At 43.5% G+C, this 18,447-nt stretch overlaps 1 protein-coding gene across 1 annotated transcript; it reads left to right on the top strand.

The window, feature by feature from the left end:
• The first annotated feature begins 8,307 nt into the window (after positions 1-8,307).
• LOC115478395 (kelch-like protein 42) lies at positions 8,308-18,235 on the top strand. The gene is made up of 4 exons (XM_030215693.1): positions 8,308-8,777; positions 11,301-12,023; positions 12,769-13,069; positions 17,399-18,235. Exons 1-4 carry the CDS (start codon positions 8,445-8,447, stop codon positions 17,776-17,778), a joined length of 1,737 nt encoding a protein of 578 aa, XP_030071553.1. The 5' UTR covers positions 8,308-8,444; the 3' UTR covers positions 17,779-18,235.
• Positions 18,236-18,447: the final 212 nt, after the last annotated feature.

Below are 18,447 nucleotides of genomic sequence, written 5' to 3' on the forward strand. Positions count from 1 at the left end.
AAGTTTTGAATACCAGGAATTTAAGGTCTGCAGTGGTGCGTTTGGCTGTGTGCCACTGTCTTACTAACGGTGCGATCTCTACTTTTCTATTGATGCAGCTCTTGTGCTCTATGATTCGTGTTTTTATGTCTCTAGTTGTCTTGCCAATATATAGCAGTAGACATGGGCATTGAGTGATATAAATGGCGAAAGATGAATTGCAATCTGAAGTATGTTGTAAATTAGATATTTTTGTGTCTTAGGATGAATAAAGACAGATGATTCAAAACATAGGCTACACACACTATACCGACCATATCTATGGTGTCCCAAATATAGGGCTGAAGTTTGTATAGTCAATTCTGGTAACGTAGAAGGAACTAGATGTTCTTTCGGATTCTTTTTTCTTGAATAAGAAACAACCAATTTTGTATTCTTAAAGCACGCTAAACCTTCTAAAATATGCAAGTGTCATCAAATAGAGCATTGTATATGTTTAGCAAGGAAAGAATACCTCAGAGTACAGACTATATCTGGTCTCTTCCTGATGTTAGCCTGTTGTAGTAATGTGCCTTGATTCTCTTCCAAAGCCTTGGTATACCCTGCTTGTACATGTCTCCCCTTGTCAAAAATCCTCCACTCATAACCTTTGCTTGATTGTTGAAATCCTCAAAATCAGAACAGATGCGATGAAGGCGAAGAAACTGACACAATGGTAGATTACTTTTTAAACTGGGATTGTGGTAGCTTGAATAATGTAAAAATGCATTCCTATCGGTAGGTTTTCTGTAAATAGTTGTCTGAAAAAAGTCAATCATGGTGACGGTAAGATCTAAAAAAGTGTACTCTAACAGCACTGTACTCACTCTGGAATTTTAAGTTAGGATCCCTTGTGATGAGCCACTGATGAAATGATGTAAGAGTATCAATATTTCCTTGCCATAAAATCAAAATGTCATCAATGTATCTCTGATATAGCTTAATGTGTTGTGTGAATGGATTCCAAATGTTCATGTTCAAAATTTCCTACATACACATTGGCCAGGTTGGGGGCCATTGTTGCCCCCATGGCCATGCTTTCATCTGTTGATAATATGTTATCAAAACAAAAGTAATTCTTAGTTAAGGCAGTGGTAGCACAGGTCAAGATTAGATGACTGGGGATACATCTATGTGTGGTTCTTCCCTGTAATGTTTTTTCTATTATGGTGATTGCTTCAAGCTGAGGAATTTTGGTATATAGAGATTCAATGTCTAAAGTGACTATAATAGCGTCTGATAATGGGCCATCATAATCTTGAAGGATATTGATCATGTGAGTAGTATCTTGAAATAGGAAGGAATAAGTGGAACAAATGGTCTTAGAAAAAAATCAACAAAAATGGATAATGGCTCGAGATTAGATCCATTGCCTGAGACAATCGGCCTTTCTGGTGGTTTTTCAAGGGACTTATGAATTTTTGGCAATACATACAGGTGGGGATTACTGGATGCATAATGTATAGGAATTCCTTTTCTTTGTTGGTTATATAACCCATTTTGATGCGATATCAATTAACTCTTTGATATCTTTTTGTATTGCATCTGTTGGGTCCTGTGTCAAGTGAATATAGAATTCACAGTCATCTAATTGTCTTCTGATCTCGTTGACATAATCTGTGCGGTTCATTATCACGATTCCACCACCCTTATCGGCGGGTTTAATGACAATTCTTTGGTTCTGGGCCAGATCCTTAATGGCATTGCGTTCATTTGTAGTAATGTTGTAGTACTGGGGTTGGTTGTTCTTTTCCAATTTATTCAAGTCATTCTCAATGCACGAATTGAAGGCCTGGATCAGCGGATGAATGGGACTAGGGAGAACCCAAGATAATGGTTTCTTGGCAACTGAGATATTGGTGTATGAAACATTACTTTTGGAAAAAGAATGTATAATTTGTAACTTACGATTAAACTTAAAGAGGTCTGTTCTGGTTTGGAAGGCGTTATATCTTACAGTAGGAACAAATTATAGACTTTTCTGTAATACACTGACTTCTAATTCTGTCAAAGTCTGATCTGATAAATTAAAAATGGGAACCATTATTTCCAATGATTGTCGTGGTAATGCTCCTTGCTGTAGTATTGTTGGGGTACATAGAATCCTTTGCTCCTGCTTCGTCCCCTCTGGGCATTTCTGTCTGTGGAATAATAGCGGCGATGTGTCAACGTATCTCTGGTATCCTTCTTCCACAGTTCTTCTAAAAAAGAATCTGTATGCTGTGATTGTGTGTGATTACTGGATATTTGTTGTGCAGGAGGGGCAGTGTCCCGTTCGGTTGAATATCTTGAGGACCTTGGCAGATTAGAGCGAACGACTGGCCTTCCAAATGGGGAAGTATAGAGGTCTCCTGATTCACATCTTACTCTCTTTCATCTATGTTAGTTGGGAATATTTTCTGTCTTATCCTTATGGATATTAGAATTGCCTATCTCATTAATAACCTGATTAGGTTCTTTCTTTTGGGAGTAATATGGTCTTGCTTTAGAGAAAGTGCAAGTAGATCCTCTTTTAGTCAGCCTTGTCCCTTTTAAATTTTTGGTTTCTTTAGTTTCTCTTTTAAAATTTGTCTACGTTTATGTTGATATCTCTTAATATTGTATCATAATTTGGATCAGGGGTATGCAGAGAAGCGAGTTCACATAGTAACATAGTAGATGACGGCAGAAAAAGACCTGCACGGTCCATCTAGTCTGCCCAACAAGATAAACTCATATGTGCTACTTCTTGTGTATACCTTACCTTGATTTGTATCTGCCATTTTCAGGACACAGACCGTAGAAGTCTTGCCCAGAACTAGCCCCATTTTCAGGACACAGACCGTAGAAGTCTTGCCCAGAACTAGCCCCACCACCCAAACACCAGCCCCGCCTCCCAATCTCAGCTAAGCTTCTGAGGATCCATTCCTTCTGCACAGGATTCCTTTATGTTTATCCCACGCATGCTTGAATTCCGCTACCGTTTTCATCTCCACCACCTCCCGCAGGAGGGCATTCCAAGTATCTACCACTCTCTCCGTGAAAAAATACTTCCTGACATTTTTCTTGAGTCTGCCCACCTTCACTCTCATATCATGTCTTCTCGTTCTACCGCCCTCCCATCTCCGGAAAAGGTTCGTTTTCGGATGAATACCTTTCAAATATTTGAACGTCTGTATCATATCACCCCTGTTTCTCCTTTCCTCCAGGTTATACATGTTCAGGTCCGCAAGTCTCTCCTCATAGAATTTAGTGTCTAATGACTCTTGCAGTGTTTTGCTCTTGCACCTGGAGGTTTCGGCTATCAAGATCATGAGATTTAAGCTACATTTATTGAGGACTGCGCACCATTTTTCTAAAAATACCTGATTGTCCAGAAACATAGTAGGAGCAAATCTTTTTCATACACAAGTCCATTTATTGATTGTTTTTTTTTAAATATATATATATATATATATATATATATATATATATATATATATATATATATATATATATACAGTGGTGGAAATAAGTATTTGATCCCTTGCTGATTTTGTAAGTTTGCCCACTGACAAAGACATGAGCAGCCCATAATTGAAGGGTAGGTTATTGGTAACAGTGAGAGATAGCACATCACAAATTAAATCCGGAAAATCACATTGTGGAAAGTATATGAATTTATTTGCATACTGCAGAGGGAAATAAGTATTTAATCCCTCTGGCAAACAAGACCTAATACTTGGTGGCAAAACCCTTGTTGGCAAGCACAGCGGTCAGACGTCTTCTGTACTACTACTACTACTACTATTTAGCATTTCTATAGCGCTACAAGGCATACGCAGCGCTGTACAAACATAGAAGAAAGACAGTCCCTGCTCAAAGAGCTTACAATCTAATAGACAAAAAATAAATAAAGTAAGCAAATCAAATCAATTAATGTGAACGGGAAGGAAGAGAGGAGGGTAGGTGGAGGCGAGTGGTTACAAGTGGTTACGAGTCAAAAGCAATGTTAAAGAGGTGGGTTTTCAGTCTAGATTTAAAGGTGGCCAAGGATGGGGCAAGACGTAGGGGCTCAGGAAGTTTATTCCAGGCGTAGGGTGCAGCGAGATAGAAGGCGCGAAGTCTGGAGTTGGCAGTAGTGGAGAAGGGAACAGATAAGAAGGATTTATCCATGGAGCGGAGTGCACGGGAAGGGGTGTAGGGAAGGACGAGTGTGGAGAGATACTGGGGAGCAGCAGAGTGAATACATTTATAGGTTAGTAGAAGAAGTTTGAACAGGATGCGAAAACGGATAGGGAGCCAGTGAAGGGTCTTGAGGAGAGGGGTAGTATGAGTAAAGCGACCCTGGCGGAAGATGAGACGGGCAGCAGAGTTTTGAACCGACTGGAGAGGGGAGAGGTGACTAAGTGGGAGGCCAGCAAGAAGCAGATTGCAGTAGTCTAAACGAGAGGTGACAAGGGTGTGGATGAGGGTTTTGGTAGAGTGCTCGGAAAGAAAGGGGCGGATTTTACGGATGTTGTAAAGAAAGAAACGACAGGTCTTGGCGGTCTGCTGGATATGAGCAGAGAAGGAGAGAGAAGAGTCAAAGATGACCCCAAGGTTTCGAGCTGAGGAGACAGGGAGAATGAGAGAGCCATCAACAGAAATAGAAAATGGGGGGAGCGGGGAGGTGGGTTTGGGGGGGAAAATGAGAAGCTCGGTTTTGGTCATATTTAATTTCAGGTGGCGTTGAGACATCCAGGCAGCAATGTCAGACAAGCACGCTGAAACTTTGGTTTGGATGCAAGGTGAGATATCAGGGGTAGAAAGGTAGATTTGGGAGTCATCAGCATAGAGGTGGTAGGAAAAGCCATGGGATGAGATTAATGAACCAAGGGAAGAAGTGTAGATAGAAAAGAGGAGGGGACCAAGAACAGAACCCTGAGGTACACCGACAGGCAGAGGGATAGAAGTAGAAGAGGATCCACCAGAGTGAACACTAAAGGTGCGGAGGGAGAGGTAGGAAGAGAACCAGGAAAGGACAGAGCCCTGGAATCCAAGTGAGGACAGGGTATCGAGAAGTATGCTGTGATCGACAGTGTCAAAAGCAGCGGAAAGATCAAGAAGAATGAGGATGGAATATTGACCTCTGGATTTAGCCAGTAATAGGTCATTGGAGACTTTAGTAAGCGCAGTTTCAGTTGAGTGGAGAGGGCGAAAACCAGATTGTAATGGGTCAAGAATAGCATGTGAGGAGAGAAAATCAAGGCAGCGGCGGTGAACAGCACGCTCAAGTAATTTGGAGAGAAAAGGAAGGAGGGAGATGGGTCGGTAATTAGAGGGACAAGTAGGGTCTGTAGTTGATGATGAGGTTTGCACACATGTCAGGAGGAATTTTGGTCCACTCCTCTTTGCAGATCATCTCTAAATCATTAAGAGTTCTGGGCTGTCGCTTGGCAACTCGCAGCTTCAGCTCCCTCCATAAGTTTTCAATGGGATTAAGGTCTGGTGACTGGCTAGGCCACTCCATGACCCTAATGTGCTTCTTCCTGAGCCACTCCTTTGTTGCCTTGGCTGTATGTTTTGGGTCATTGTCGTGCTGGAAGACCCAGCCACGACCCATTTTTAAGGCCCTGGCGGAGGGAAGGAGGTTGTCACTCAGAATTGTACGGTACATGGCCCCATCCATTCTCCCATTGATGCGGTGAAGTAGTCCTCTGCCCTTAGCAGAGAAACACCCCCAAAACATAACATTTCCACCTCCATGCTTGACAGTGGGGACGGTGTTCTTTGGGTCATAGGCAGCATTTCTCTTCCTCCAAACACGGCGAGTTGAGTTCATGCCAAAGAGCTCAATTTTTGTCTCATCTGACCACAGCACCTTCTCCCAATCACTCTCGGCATCATCCAGGTGTTCACTGGCAAACTTCAGACGGGCCGTCACATGTGCCTTCCGGAGCAGGGGGACCTTGCGGGCACTGCAGGATTGCAATCCGTTATGTCGTAATGTGTTACCAATGGTTTTCGTGGTGACAGTGGTCCCAGCTGCCTTGAGATCATTGACAAGTTCCCCCCTTGTAGTTGTAGGCTGATTTCTAACCTTCCTCATGATCAAGGATACCCCACGAGGTGAGATTTTGCGTGGAGCCCCAGATCTTTGTCGATTGACAGTCATTTTGTACTTCTTCCATTTTCTTACTATGGCACCAACAGTTGTCTCCTTCTCGCCCAGCGTGTATGATCTTGTCCCTGACATCCTTAGACAGCTCCTTGCTCTTGGCCATTTTGTAGAGGTTAGAGTCTGACTGATTCACTGAGTCTGTGGACAGGTGTCTTTCATACAGGTGACCATTGCCGACAGCTGTCTGTCATGCAGGTAACGAGTTGATTTGGAGCATCTACCTGGTCTGTAGGGGCCAGATCTCTTACTGGTTGGTGGGGGATCAAATACTTATTTCCCTCTGCAGAATGCAAATAAATTCATATACTTTCCACAATGTGATTTTCCGGATTTAATTTGTGATGTGCTATCTCTCACTGTTACCAATAACCTACCCTTCAATTATGGGCTGCTCATGTCTTTGTCAGTGGGCAAACTTACAAAATCAGCAAGGGATCAAATACTTATTTCCACCACTGTATATATATATATATATATATATATATATATATATATATATATATATAAGGATAACATACTAAAGACGTCTTTGATATATTTTAACCGTTTATAAAAGGGCATAATTAGTTTCTTTTAAATACATATCACTTTTACTCTTTTTTTTTACATATATATGTATACAACAGTATTCATCACATGAAGTTTTTCTTCTATATACACTACCTTATCAAGAATTCGTATATACATACTTGTCCTTCTTTTTAAGAGAAACTCTTAAGAACCTGCATAAACATTTTTCGTAGCAAGGACACCATTTACAACATAAGTATATCTTTGTAATGTATATTTTGTAGACCAATCCATTGAATTACTGACTGAGGTTTACTTTTGAAGAATTTGAGATCCGTTTGTTAAAAGTTCAGTTTAATTTATATGTAAATTGTGCTTGTATGCATTTTCTCTTATTTTGACAATCTTCAAAGTGCATTCCTTTTTGACTTTCTGTTGTTTCTTTGTTTTTCGATTTTTTGTTTCAAATGATGTTTGATTATATATGCTCACATTTTAGGACGCCTTTCTTTTGTGTTCATCATTGTTGTTACATGTATATATGTATGTATATAACATTATCATGATTATTTTTATTATCAATATTTCATTTATTTTATATATTTATATTCATTTTTAGACTCCTGAGGCAGGCTGTTTGGCCAAAATACAGTACTATGTCGAGTCTGTTGATCAATAAATCTTCTCAAGTATCAAGATTGTCCTTCTTGTCTTTGGAACCTGTGGTCATTCTCTCACTATGTTCCCAGGTTCTCCACACACTGTTCTAACCATTAGGCTGCAACTCTACTTAAAGGATTAACTGAAGCAAAAGTTGCACATATGCAAAACATATCAAAGAAGAACACCCACTCATCTGAAACGTAAACTTTTTAATCTGGGGAATAATGGATAATGTTTATGTTTTTAAAACTGATGTTTGAAACATATGAGCTGACCATGAAAAATTAACAAAAAGGGATGCAATTGTCAAAGCTTTGTTCAGGGGTAACTACAGGTAACCTCTATAAAAAGCTCCACTGAAAACTGCCCTCTTCCCTCTGGAAGGACTGTTAAGCATCTCATTACCACTAGGTGGTACAAACGCTTTACATTGCTCTCACTGTTCACAACTAGGAAAACTGTCTATTTAGATGAACTGATTATTCATCCACCAGATATGGCCTTATGGAAAAAAAAAAACCCCTGTAATGACTGACACTCTCAAAAATCTTGACTTTGGATGAGAGTACCTTACTGGCATTTCAGCAGTCATTGGATGCATTGTTCTCTAAACATAATCATCCCAGGGCATATAATTAGAATGGTTGGTTGTACTTCCCATGGAATAAAGGTAATTTTTAATAAGGAATGATGTGTGAATGTTAATCTTAGGATGAGTGTTACCATTCACATGGATATGTATCTATGGGGGGGGGGGGGTGGAGGTTGGACATAAAAAGTAGAGACATAGGAACACAGTCTCCAGCATGATTCTGTGATCTGCACACTTACTTTTCATCACAGTCATTGGAAACTGTGCACAATCTGTGACCCTACCCTGACCACACACACACTCTCTCTCCCCTATCCCCCTCCCCCAGGAATTATATATCTGTATATATATAGTAACACTGCTATTTTTGAAATGTGATGAGCTCCAAACCTCTCTTTCAGCTGCAGACGGGAGAGGTTAGTCTCCGGGATGAACTAGAGAGAGGAAATTTGGTTGAATGGGGATCCTGCATTGTTTTAGGATACTCTTTTTGGAGCCAAGAACCAAGCTTTGGAATTTTCCAGTTTCCCCACTCAGACCATGACACTGATGGGCTTTCCCCCTTTATCCCATGAAGAATGGGGACAGACCTCTGTGTGGCCTACAAACAGGCCCTGCAAGGTACACGTCTATCAGACTCTGGCTGCAGCTGTGTCCTTCTTGCTTCAGACTCTAGCCAGGTTCACTGTCAGTATCCTGACAAGAGCTGCCTTGGTGCTTAGGAAGAGGGTCTTGTTTTGTGATGATGTCTCTGTTACGAGGAGCGGAAATAAGGACAACTGGCTGAGGAACATGCAGCAGAGGATCTATTACAGCAGGGAGTCAGAGGACACATCATCGGTTATAGTACAGACAAGCATCTGTTCCTTTCAGGTATGGCTTCCTCACAGAATCCAGTGGTGGTAGTGAAAGTACAGGGTGTGGAGAACATTGTACTCTGCATTGTTTCAACAACCAACTACATTAAGGAGACCATGTGATTCGAGGTCATAAGAACATGAGAGCTGTTCTGTTTCCCAATATGAAACCTTTCAAAATGGCAGCAAAGAATTATTAGAGGTTCTATTCTTTCTGACCTGAAGCTGATTTTTCTTGTAGCATTCATTCAGATTACTATAAATAATAGTCTCTTCTGTCAAGGATTTTATCCCAAACGTGGTTCAGCCACTGGTGCATCTGGTAAACAAAAGGCTTTAGGTCTTATCCTCTGTTGATGGAGGCCAAGGTCATAGCCAAGGAGCGTGTATACTATTCCAAATTGAAGAACCTCTGGAACACTACCAAAGGGAACTGGACTCTATTGCTAGCTGTTAGAATCTTGAAATATCAACCAGGAGACCTCAGCTATCAGATCGCCTGGGGTGCTGAGTTCTATCCTCAGAAATCAGAACTCCTGGGACAATAACTAGAGGGATTCAGCTGTAACCACAGATGTTACATCTTGTGGCCAAAACACAGTTAGCAAACTCATTGCACGTGAAATATTTTAGAGCTGCCAAGTGACCCAGTTTCTGGAGCCAGATTTTAGGCTTGCTCTACCTTTTTGGCAGCCCTCCTGATACATTTTGGTAGCGTTAGTGCTGATTTCAAATGAAAGAAGGTTTACAAATAATGTTGTGCATCACGATGGAAGTTCAAGAATCCAGCATTAGCTTAAAATCGCCCTCTGGATCACTTGACCACTAACTGACCTGAAAGCTAGTCACAAAAATGTATTACGTTAGTCCAAGTAAAATGGTCTCCTCAGCAACCTATTTGCTAATCTTTATTTGCAGGATGTGAAATGGATTGACATGCAAACCACATTCTTATGGTCTCTGCCAATAAATCCAGGGAGGCGGGGCACGTGTATTTCATCTCTGCACAACTACCTTGCTGATTTAGCTGAAAGTAAATTGCATAAATTTCAGCTGAATGATGATGCCTCCCTGTAATCCTCAGAAAGTGGTCTATAATGAATCATGCGTGAAAAACCCCCCAACATAATTAAATCTGAAATAGTATCATAGGTGCCAGTGGAGGCTTCCAACAAATAACACTCATGGCTGTTGGAAAGCAGTCACCACAGCCATCTTAATCTGGCTGCCCACTGATAGCCCATCACCACCATGTTTCCTAGTAACTAGGCTTAGGAATGGTCCCCCGCTGTTTCTCCTGCTTTGGGAGAGATCTGGTGTAAGCAGGAGAGCAAAGGTGAGAGGGGCTTAACTACCATATAAAGGAGAAACTTCCTTATATGGCAGTTATGCCCCACACAGAACATCCAAGGATGCACTGGGCAGGGCGCCACCATTTTGAGGTGGCACCTGCAGGAGGGAGGGAGACCTAGTCCTTCCTCTTGTTTGAGACTGGAGTCACAAGGTGGTTTGGAGGCTTGGGGGGGATGTTAGACCACTAGGGCTAGCTTTGGCCTGGCAAGAGTCCCACTGGACTACCAGGGTTCTGTAGTCATGGTGGGGGTGGGGGATCTGGGGGTCCACAGAGAGCGTGGGTAACTGGTCATCGGCATATAAATGCTGCGTGTCCTATTTTATAAGTATGGCCCACATGGCACTTAGCACATGCTAATGTCCATTAGCACACACTGAGCTTTGGTAAAAGAGCCACTTTGAGAATTATACTCCTAAATTGACCTCTCTGAAAATTTATTACAGCTAAGTATCTAAATTTATACTGAAAATATCACTGAACTCCCAAATTTAGGAGCATAAAAAGTAGGTGGCAAGAGGGGCAGATTTGGGGTGGGAGAAAAATGAGCTTTCACTGTTTTTCAACACTAGGCTCATAGATCTAGGCAACTGAATGGCAGTCTCATAGGCAGCAGAATTGGAGGGCAGGGGAGGTGGCCACCAGTCCTGGGCCCTACCAGTATTTTATGCAACACATCGTCAGTAATGAGAGAGCACGGGGTGGGCCTTCCCACCAAAAGTTTTTCTGCTGCCTCTGGGAAGGCCTAGATTGTGAGCCCTCCTCGGACAGAGAAATATCCAGTGTACCTGAATGTAGCTCATCTTGAGCTACTACTGAAAAAGGTGTGAGCAAAATCTAAATAAATAAATAGCTTTTATTGCTTCAAACAGGGTACAAATTTGGAGCCTAACTTAGCTAAAAAAAAATATTGGGCCCAATATTGCTAGCACACACTTCAACTATTCTGTATTACTTCTTCTTGCCTTCCATCTTGGTTGTATTGTGCTATGCTCCTTTCATCTCTCTCCTTTCTTCCCCCTCCCATTCCTTCATGCCCTCACCTCCCAACCCAGGACCACATTCCCATCCTCCTCCTGTTCTACCAAGTCACCCACATACCTCCTACTTTTCTACTGAGTTTAGGAGAATAGTTCATTTAATGGTTGGAATCCCAGGGCCCAGTAACGCTTTCTTCCTTACTGCCAGGTGGAGCTGAAAAGGCTGATGGAGCACAGTGAATACTTCCGAGCATTGTCTACATCTTGCATGAAAGAAACCCTGGAAAGCCAGATCCTCTTGGACCACATCCCCTCTGAGACCTTCAACTCTATCTTGGAATACATCTTCAAGGACAAATTCCATATGAATGAAGAGGAGTTGCTTTCCAGTATTGAGACTGCCAACTATCTGGTCTGCCAGTCATATCTGGAGAAGTGCTGGGACTCCCTCCGAAGCTACCTATGCCCTGAAACCTGCCTCATGTATCTAGACTTTGCCAAGTCCATAGCATGTGAGGAGATGCTGGCTGTGGTCTATCAGTACCTGAGTGATAGTGTCCTGGAGCTGTGCACCATTACTAGGGGTCTGCAAGAAGGGGAAAGGGACAGGCTGGTGAGGCAGAGAGTGCAAGGTCACCAAAATTTGTGCATCCTGAAGAAGGAGAACCTTATCTCAGGCTCACCGAGAGAGCTAGACCCCATACGCTACTTGTATCGATTTGATCTGGAAAAAAAGCGTTTCTGGAGTCAGGGCACCAAGCTCCCTTTCATAGCTGAGAAGTGGAATTTCAGCACAGCTGTCCTCTGGAACTATCTCTTTGTCATTGGCGGATATAAACAAAAATTAAAGAGAGGATTTGAATTTCGAATGGCAGCATTTCGATACAATCCTATTCTGGATCACTGGGACACCATCACTCCTTTACTTAAGGTAAGGCCTTAGCAAACTGAAGTCAGAAAATTAGAACTATGTCAACGTCCAACAACAATAAAGTGAAATGAACCTAAGGGCCAGATATTCAAAATATGCATTTAGCAACTTCCACTATCCTTTGGGTTCTATATGTGATGACTAAAGTTGTGCACACAAAGAGGCATATTTTCAAAGCACTTAGCCTTCCAAAGTTCCATAGGTTTCTATGGAACTTTGGAAGGCTAAGTGCTTTGAAAATGAGCCCCAAATTGGCCATGCGGCCAATTTGCGCACGCAAATTAATTAACAAGCTGATAACTGGCCACTAATAAGCAATTATCAGCAGTAATTGACACTAATTAGAATTTTTGCACACAACTTTCTAAGCGTGTTCTGTAAAGTGGTGCACGTAAAGTCTAACGTGCGGATTTCAAAAGGTGGTATGGCCATAAAAGGAGCATGGGTGGGTCATGGGCATTCCTAAAAATTATGAGCAGTTACAGGATATGCCCAATCCATGCCTAAGTTAGTTGTAGGTATTTACACCAGGTTTTAGTTGGCATAAATGGCTGCACCTAAATTTTAGTCGGGAGAACAGGCGCTATGTGTGTTCTATAAACCGCGCTTAACTTAAGGTTTATAGAATAGCACAAAGAATGCTTTTTTTTGTAGCTGATTTTTTAGACACCTAAGTATCCTATGAATTTTCAGCAGCACTATCTGGAAAGTGCTGGGATTATAATCCTTTGTAATCCTTCCATAGCGACGGCGTCACTTCAGCTTGGCAGTGACACAAAGCAACATTTTTGCCATTGGCGGTTGGTACCTGGATTCCCTGCTTGCCCCGGACTCCAGCACATGTCTGTACACAGCTGTGGAATGCTACGACCCCTGGACAGATACCTGGACTTTTGTTTCCTCTCTGCCTCTCACAGACTTCTCTTTTTCTGTGTCCCTGTCACATGACCTCCCACTCTGTGCTGTTCATTCCAGTTACATCTACGTGCTGGGAAGCGTCCAGAGAACAGGAGAAAAACTTGTGCTGCAGTACAATATACAAACAGGTGAGAAATGAAAACTATAGTATAAAATTCAACAATGTATTCATCAAAAACAGAGCATTATGGGCCAGCTCAGTGGCAAGTGCTGTTCAGTCCCATGTAGAAGATCCCTGAGTCAGCTGAACCTGGGGATGTGGCAGAGGCAATGCTCAGTAGCGTACCTACCTTAGGTGCCACCCGGGGCGGCACACTCCCCTTCCCCGAGCAAGGGGATATGTGGACCAGGCGTATGCTGTTGGCTCTGCTGGTCCCCTGCCCCGGAACAGGAAGTTGACGTCAGAGGGGGCAGGGGACCAGCACAGCCGACAGCCACACACCTGCTCCATGTACCCCTTGCTGCCTGCTACAGTGATGTGAAAAAGTGCCCCCCCTTCTGATTTCCCCTATTATTGCATATATGTCCTAATGAATGGTTTCTGATTTTGAAACAATGTGTAATATTAGACTGTGAAGCAAAGTAAACACATAACACAGTTTTTAAATTATTACATAATTTATTTAAGGAACAAAGTTATTCAACATCCTTATCACCCATGTGAAAAAGTAACTGACCTCTTAATCAACCAATTGACCAACTTTAATTGATAATTAAATCGCAGCCAGCCCCATTTAATGTAAACCTCACTATATATTGAACCTTGCCATAAGAGTGAAGTAGTCCTATAAAGTTTTACAATAACATTATGCCATGATTTTAAAAAATTTCAGATTGAAAAAAAAAAGTTGTTGAAATTTATCAGTCTAGAAAGGGCTACAAGTTCTGGGACTCCACCAAACCACAGCGAGAGCAATTATCTCCAAACAGAAAAGATTTGGAACAGTGGTGACTCTTCCCAGGAGTGGCTGGTCAGGCCAAATTACTCCAAGGGCGCAGCGACAACTCATCCAGGAAGTCCCAAAACACCCCCCCCCCAAAAAAAAAAAAAACATCCAAAGAATGAGAGGCCTCTCTCACCTCAGCTAAGGTCGGTGTTCCTGATTCCACAATAAAAGACAGACTGGACAACATACAGCACTATCACTCCACCAATTTGATCCACCCAATTATGATATAATTTGTACCCTAATATCCCGAGTGTCCCAATGGTTATCCTCCTTTCACCAAGCCTCTGCCGAGTTATGTCTGCCTCTTTAATCAGTAAAGTTTGTACTATACATTCTAACTCTCCTAATATATTTTTCACACTTTACAATGCAAACAGACATTTCAAAGTATGTCTTTTAGTTTGTATTTACAACTTACCTAGCAGCTGACAGGGTCAATTTGGAATCTCTGAACTTTGTCTGCTCTTCACTTAAAGGCATCTGGGCTACTTTGGCTATATTGTAACCTCTTGAGAGGGATTCCCTAACTTCCCTTTTCAGTTAGGATCCTGTGAAGATACCTCAGTCCGAACCGTGCACTGCTGAAATTTCACCCATATTCTAGTTTAAAAGCTGCTGTCCCTCCAGTAGAGAGATAATAAGTTAACATAAACCAGAGAAAGGAAGCCAGGTTGGCACCAGCAGGATTAAACTCCTCAGAAACCTGCTGGGTTGATGTCAGCAGGTTGGAACTGACTGGTACTGGCCAGTTATTCTGGTCTTCTTGCTAAAGACATAAGGATGACAACGTAAAAAAAAACCGCTGGGAACCACTGTGTTATCATATTAAGTACTCACATTCCTGGACCTTTGATCATGATTCAAGGTCACTGCACGGACAGGAGTGTTTACAAGTGTGTGTGTGTGTTTCTGTTTGTCTTTGTAGGAATGGTCACCATTTGCATATATGATTCTTTTATGTGTTTTATGGAAAACTAGTAAAAATGGCCCGTTTCTGGCACCGATGAAACGGGTGCTAGCGGGCACGGGACTCCCTTCCCCTCCCCTTCCGGTACCTGTTCTGTCGGCCCAGGAAAGAAAGAACCCCCTCTTTCCTCCCGTAGCGGTGGCTTCCTTGCTGCATGGTGTGGGAGTCCGGCTCTCAGCGTTTCAAAATGGCCGCCGAGAGTTGAAGTCTCGCGAGGCAGCTTGAACTCTCGGCGGCCATTTTGAAATGCCGAGAGCCGGACTCCCACACACCATGCAGCAAGGAAGCCACCGCTACGGGAGGAAAGAGGGGGCTCTTTCTTTCCTGGGTCGACGGAACAGGTACCTCTAGACCACCAGGGAGACACGCGTAAGGGGAGGGGAGGTGACAGGGAGGGAGGGAGGTTGGTGAGGTTAAGTGTGTGCTACCATGGGTGGGGCTATGTGGCGAAAGGGGCGGGGTTCATGTGCACGTCAGCGGCAGCTGAGATTTGTTGGAAGGGGAGGAGTAGGGAAACACGCTCTGCGTGTTTCCCTACTGCTCCCTGTGCGTAAATTTGTTTTCGTGTTCCACCCTTGACGTCATCACGTGTGACGCGAGGGCGGGGCATGAAGATGTTGTGGTGGCTTCACCACCATAAAACCACGAACCGGTGTGTGAGTGACTTCAGTGACATCAGTGTCCTCAGAACGTTGAGGCTGCGTTTTATTATAGTAGATCATGGTACCCTGATTAGCCAAAACATAGCTGTGTTAGGTCCTTTTTTTCATGTTGATTATTTTATCAGGTTAGCTTTTTAATATTTTAAGTTCATTCATTTTCTTATGCCTTGTGTACCTCTGAGTGATCTCTAGAATACTCTACCAGTTCTAGAATCTTAAGGTCTTCATTCCAGAATCAATTGGTAGTACCCTTTTTCAGGGAGATTTTCCACAAACATACCAGGAAAGCTATCTTTTCAGTTCAAGGTCCAGAGCACTGGAATAGACTATCACGATCTATTTGCCAGCAGACATCTTTAGAAGTCTTTACTTAAGACCTTCCTTTTTTTGGATGCTTATGCCTGAAAGCCTACCCTTGCTGCAGTGGGCCTGAACAACCTTGCCCCCTCCTTCTATTGAAATTGTAGTTCACCTCCGTTATCCTGCCTGTCCCCCCTCCCTACACATCCTATATAATAATTCTTACCTCCAACGTTCTAATGTGCCTGGGACCGTGGCTCCCTCGGAGGTGGTCTTCTAGGCAGCTTAGAACGCTCTGAGGTCAGTGACATCACTGACAGCTGATTCCAAGGCAAGGGGAGGAGTAGGGAAACACGCTTGCGTGTTTCCCTACTCCTCCCCCTGCCTGGGAAACAGCTGTCAATGCCCCCCCCTCGGCGCAACACCCCAGCCCCTGCCCTGCAAAACCGCGAGCCAGGAAGATTTTTAACTTGAAACACGGCTCCGTAGACAGCCATCTGGCATTGGCTGTCGTCTCTGCAGCCGCTCCTCCTCTCCCCTCCACGTCACTGCCCCTGCAGGAAGACCCCGGAGGAGCGCAGCAACGTTAGAGGGGAGAGGAGAGCGGCTGCAGAGACGACAGCCAATGCCAGATGGCTGTCTACGGAGCCGTGTTTCAAGTTAAAAATCTTTTTTTGGCTTCTTTTTGTACCGGCCGCTGCTGCTCAACAGGAGACGCAGCAGCGACCGGACAGCGTTAGTATTGGCGGCTGTGGGTGGCGAGGGAGTTGATGTGCCCGAGGGGGGGGGGGGGTAGGGGCTTGGGTGGTGCGCCGAGGGGGGAGGGGAGGGTCGCTGGACATGCTGCAGGGGGGGGCAGGGGAGACAGGAGGGATGCTGCAGGGGGGGGGGAGATTACCATGCTAGCGCCCATTTCATTGCCTACTGAAACGGGCCTTTTATACTAGTTTCTCAATAACATTAGACTGTAAGCTGCCTAGATGTTTTAAACAATGAGCAGGATAGCAAATCCAAAATAAACTTGAAACTTTCTCCACTGGGCTCCCTTTGTTCTTTTTTTTTTTTTTTTTTTTTGAGGACTTAAGTGTCTGTGAGGAGCCCCTCTCTCCCTTTTTGGTTCAATTTATTGTATTTATGTCACTATCATCCTTTGCTATGGTGACAATCCTGTCATGTGTAGCTTGGAGACACCTTATTGTACACGTGTAGTAAATTTAAAACAAATCGGAGAAAATTTTTCTTCACCCAACGTATAATTAAACTGGAATTCGTTGCCGGAGAAAGTGGTGAAGGCGGTTAGCTTAGCAGAGTTTAAAACGGGGTTGGACGGTTTCCTAAAGGACAAGTCCATAAACCGCTACTAAATGGACTTGGGAAAAATCCACAATTCCAGGAATAACATGTATAGAATGTATGTTTGGGAAGCTTGCCAGGTGCCCTTGGCCTGGATTGGCCGCTGTCGTGGACAGGATGCTGGGCTCGATGGACCCTTGGTCTTTTCCCAGTATGGCATTACTTATGTACTTATGTTAATTACCAGCAGCACTTTCGTAAGTTCTTGTTTTACCTCTTTTCCAGACACCTGGCAGGAGCTGCTTCCGACTCTCACACGCGCCGATGCCAGTATCCCAGGTCTCTACTTTCTTGGAGGCTCTGATCCACTTTACCTGGTCGGAGGCAATAATCAGGAGAACGTGATGGCCTCGTTCAGCCCGGGATCCCGGCACTGGGGAGAGGTGCGAAGAATGCCAAAGTGTAGCCTGGCTGGACAGGGGACTTCACTGCAGAACTGTTATTTCATGCCAGCACCAGAACTGAACTCTGTGCTGGAAATAGACCTTGTGACCTTACAAACTCAGACCCTGCATCCTCTGCCCTACCCACTCTCATATGAAGCATTGTTTTTCTTGTATTTTCCTCCAGAAGGGTGCAAAAGGGAGAGAGTGGGACTGCACTGAGATAGTGATAGGTACTAAGGCCTCCACATGGCCCCTAAGCTTTGTGATTGGTCCGCGGAGGAGTCATTACTGGGTATGGCTCTTCTCTTTCTTGCCTTTGTTAATTTCCTGCTTCACAGTCACATGGCTGAAATGGCAGTAGAGAGGTCAACCTGCTCCGTTTCTTTTCCTTTCTCATGACAGGGCTTCTGCTTTCTGTCTGAAAGCATCGGTGTCTGGCCTCTGCTCTCTCTTTCCAGGCTGCAAAGACTATGCTCAAGACACTGGGGACAAAATATGAATACTGGCCAGTTAGCCTGATCTCATAGGTGAGAAAATTAATAGAACTGTTGGTAAAACAGGACCAGTGCATAACTTGTACAGAGGTTTGTAAAGATGAATGGGTGTAATGGAAAATATTCTGATATGGACAAAGCAAGTTATTTGGCTCTGCCTAAAAGATGAAGTTTAAAATATTGATGCATTTCACAGTTTTGGAATTTGTGTCCTCTGAAGATGAGCACAGAGGACATTCTGGAGTAAAAATATTAAAATTTGACTTCCACCTCAAAATATTACTGGTGGGAGGCGGGGATAGTGCTGGACAGACTTGTATGGTCTGTGCCAGAGCCTGGTGGTTGGGAGGTGGGGCTGGTGCTGGGCAGACTTATACGGTCTGTGCCCTGAAGA

The sequence above is a fragment of the Microcaecilia unicolor genome, chromosome 10, assembly GCF_901765095.1.
Source record: "Microcaecilia unicolor chromosome 10, aMicUni1.1, whole genome shotgun sequence".
Taxonomy (NCBI): domain Eukaryota; kingdom Metazoa; phylum Chordata; class Amphibia; order Gymnophiona; family Siphonopidae; genus Microcaecilia; species Microcaecilia unicolor.

What these genes read in the sequence shown, in the direction of transcription:
- LOC115478395 (XM_030215693.1), top strand. Translation starts at nt 8,445, where the DNA reads ATGACACTGATGGGCTTTCCCCCTTTATCCCATGAAGAATGGGGACAG. An exon ending in CAAGCATCTGTTCCTTTCAG is followed by an intron (nt 8,778 to 11,300) that starts GTATGGCTTCCT and finishes CCTTACTGCCAG; the next exon opens with GTGGAGCTGAAAAGGCTGAT. An exon ending in CCATCACTCCTTTACTTAAG is followed by an intron (nt 12,024 to 12,768) that starts GTAAGGCCTTAG and finishes ATCCTTCCATAG; the next exon opens with CGACGGCGTCACTTCAGCTT.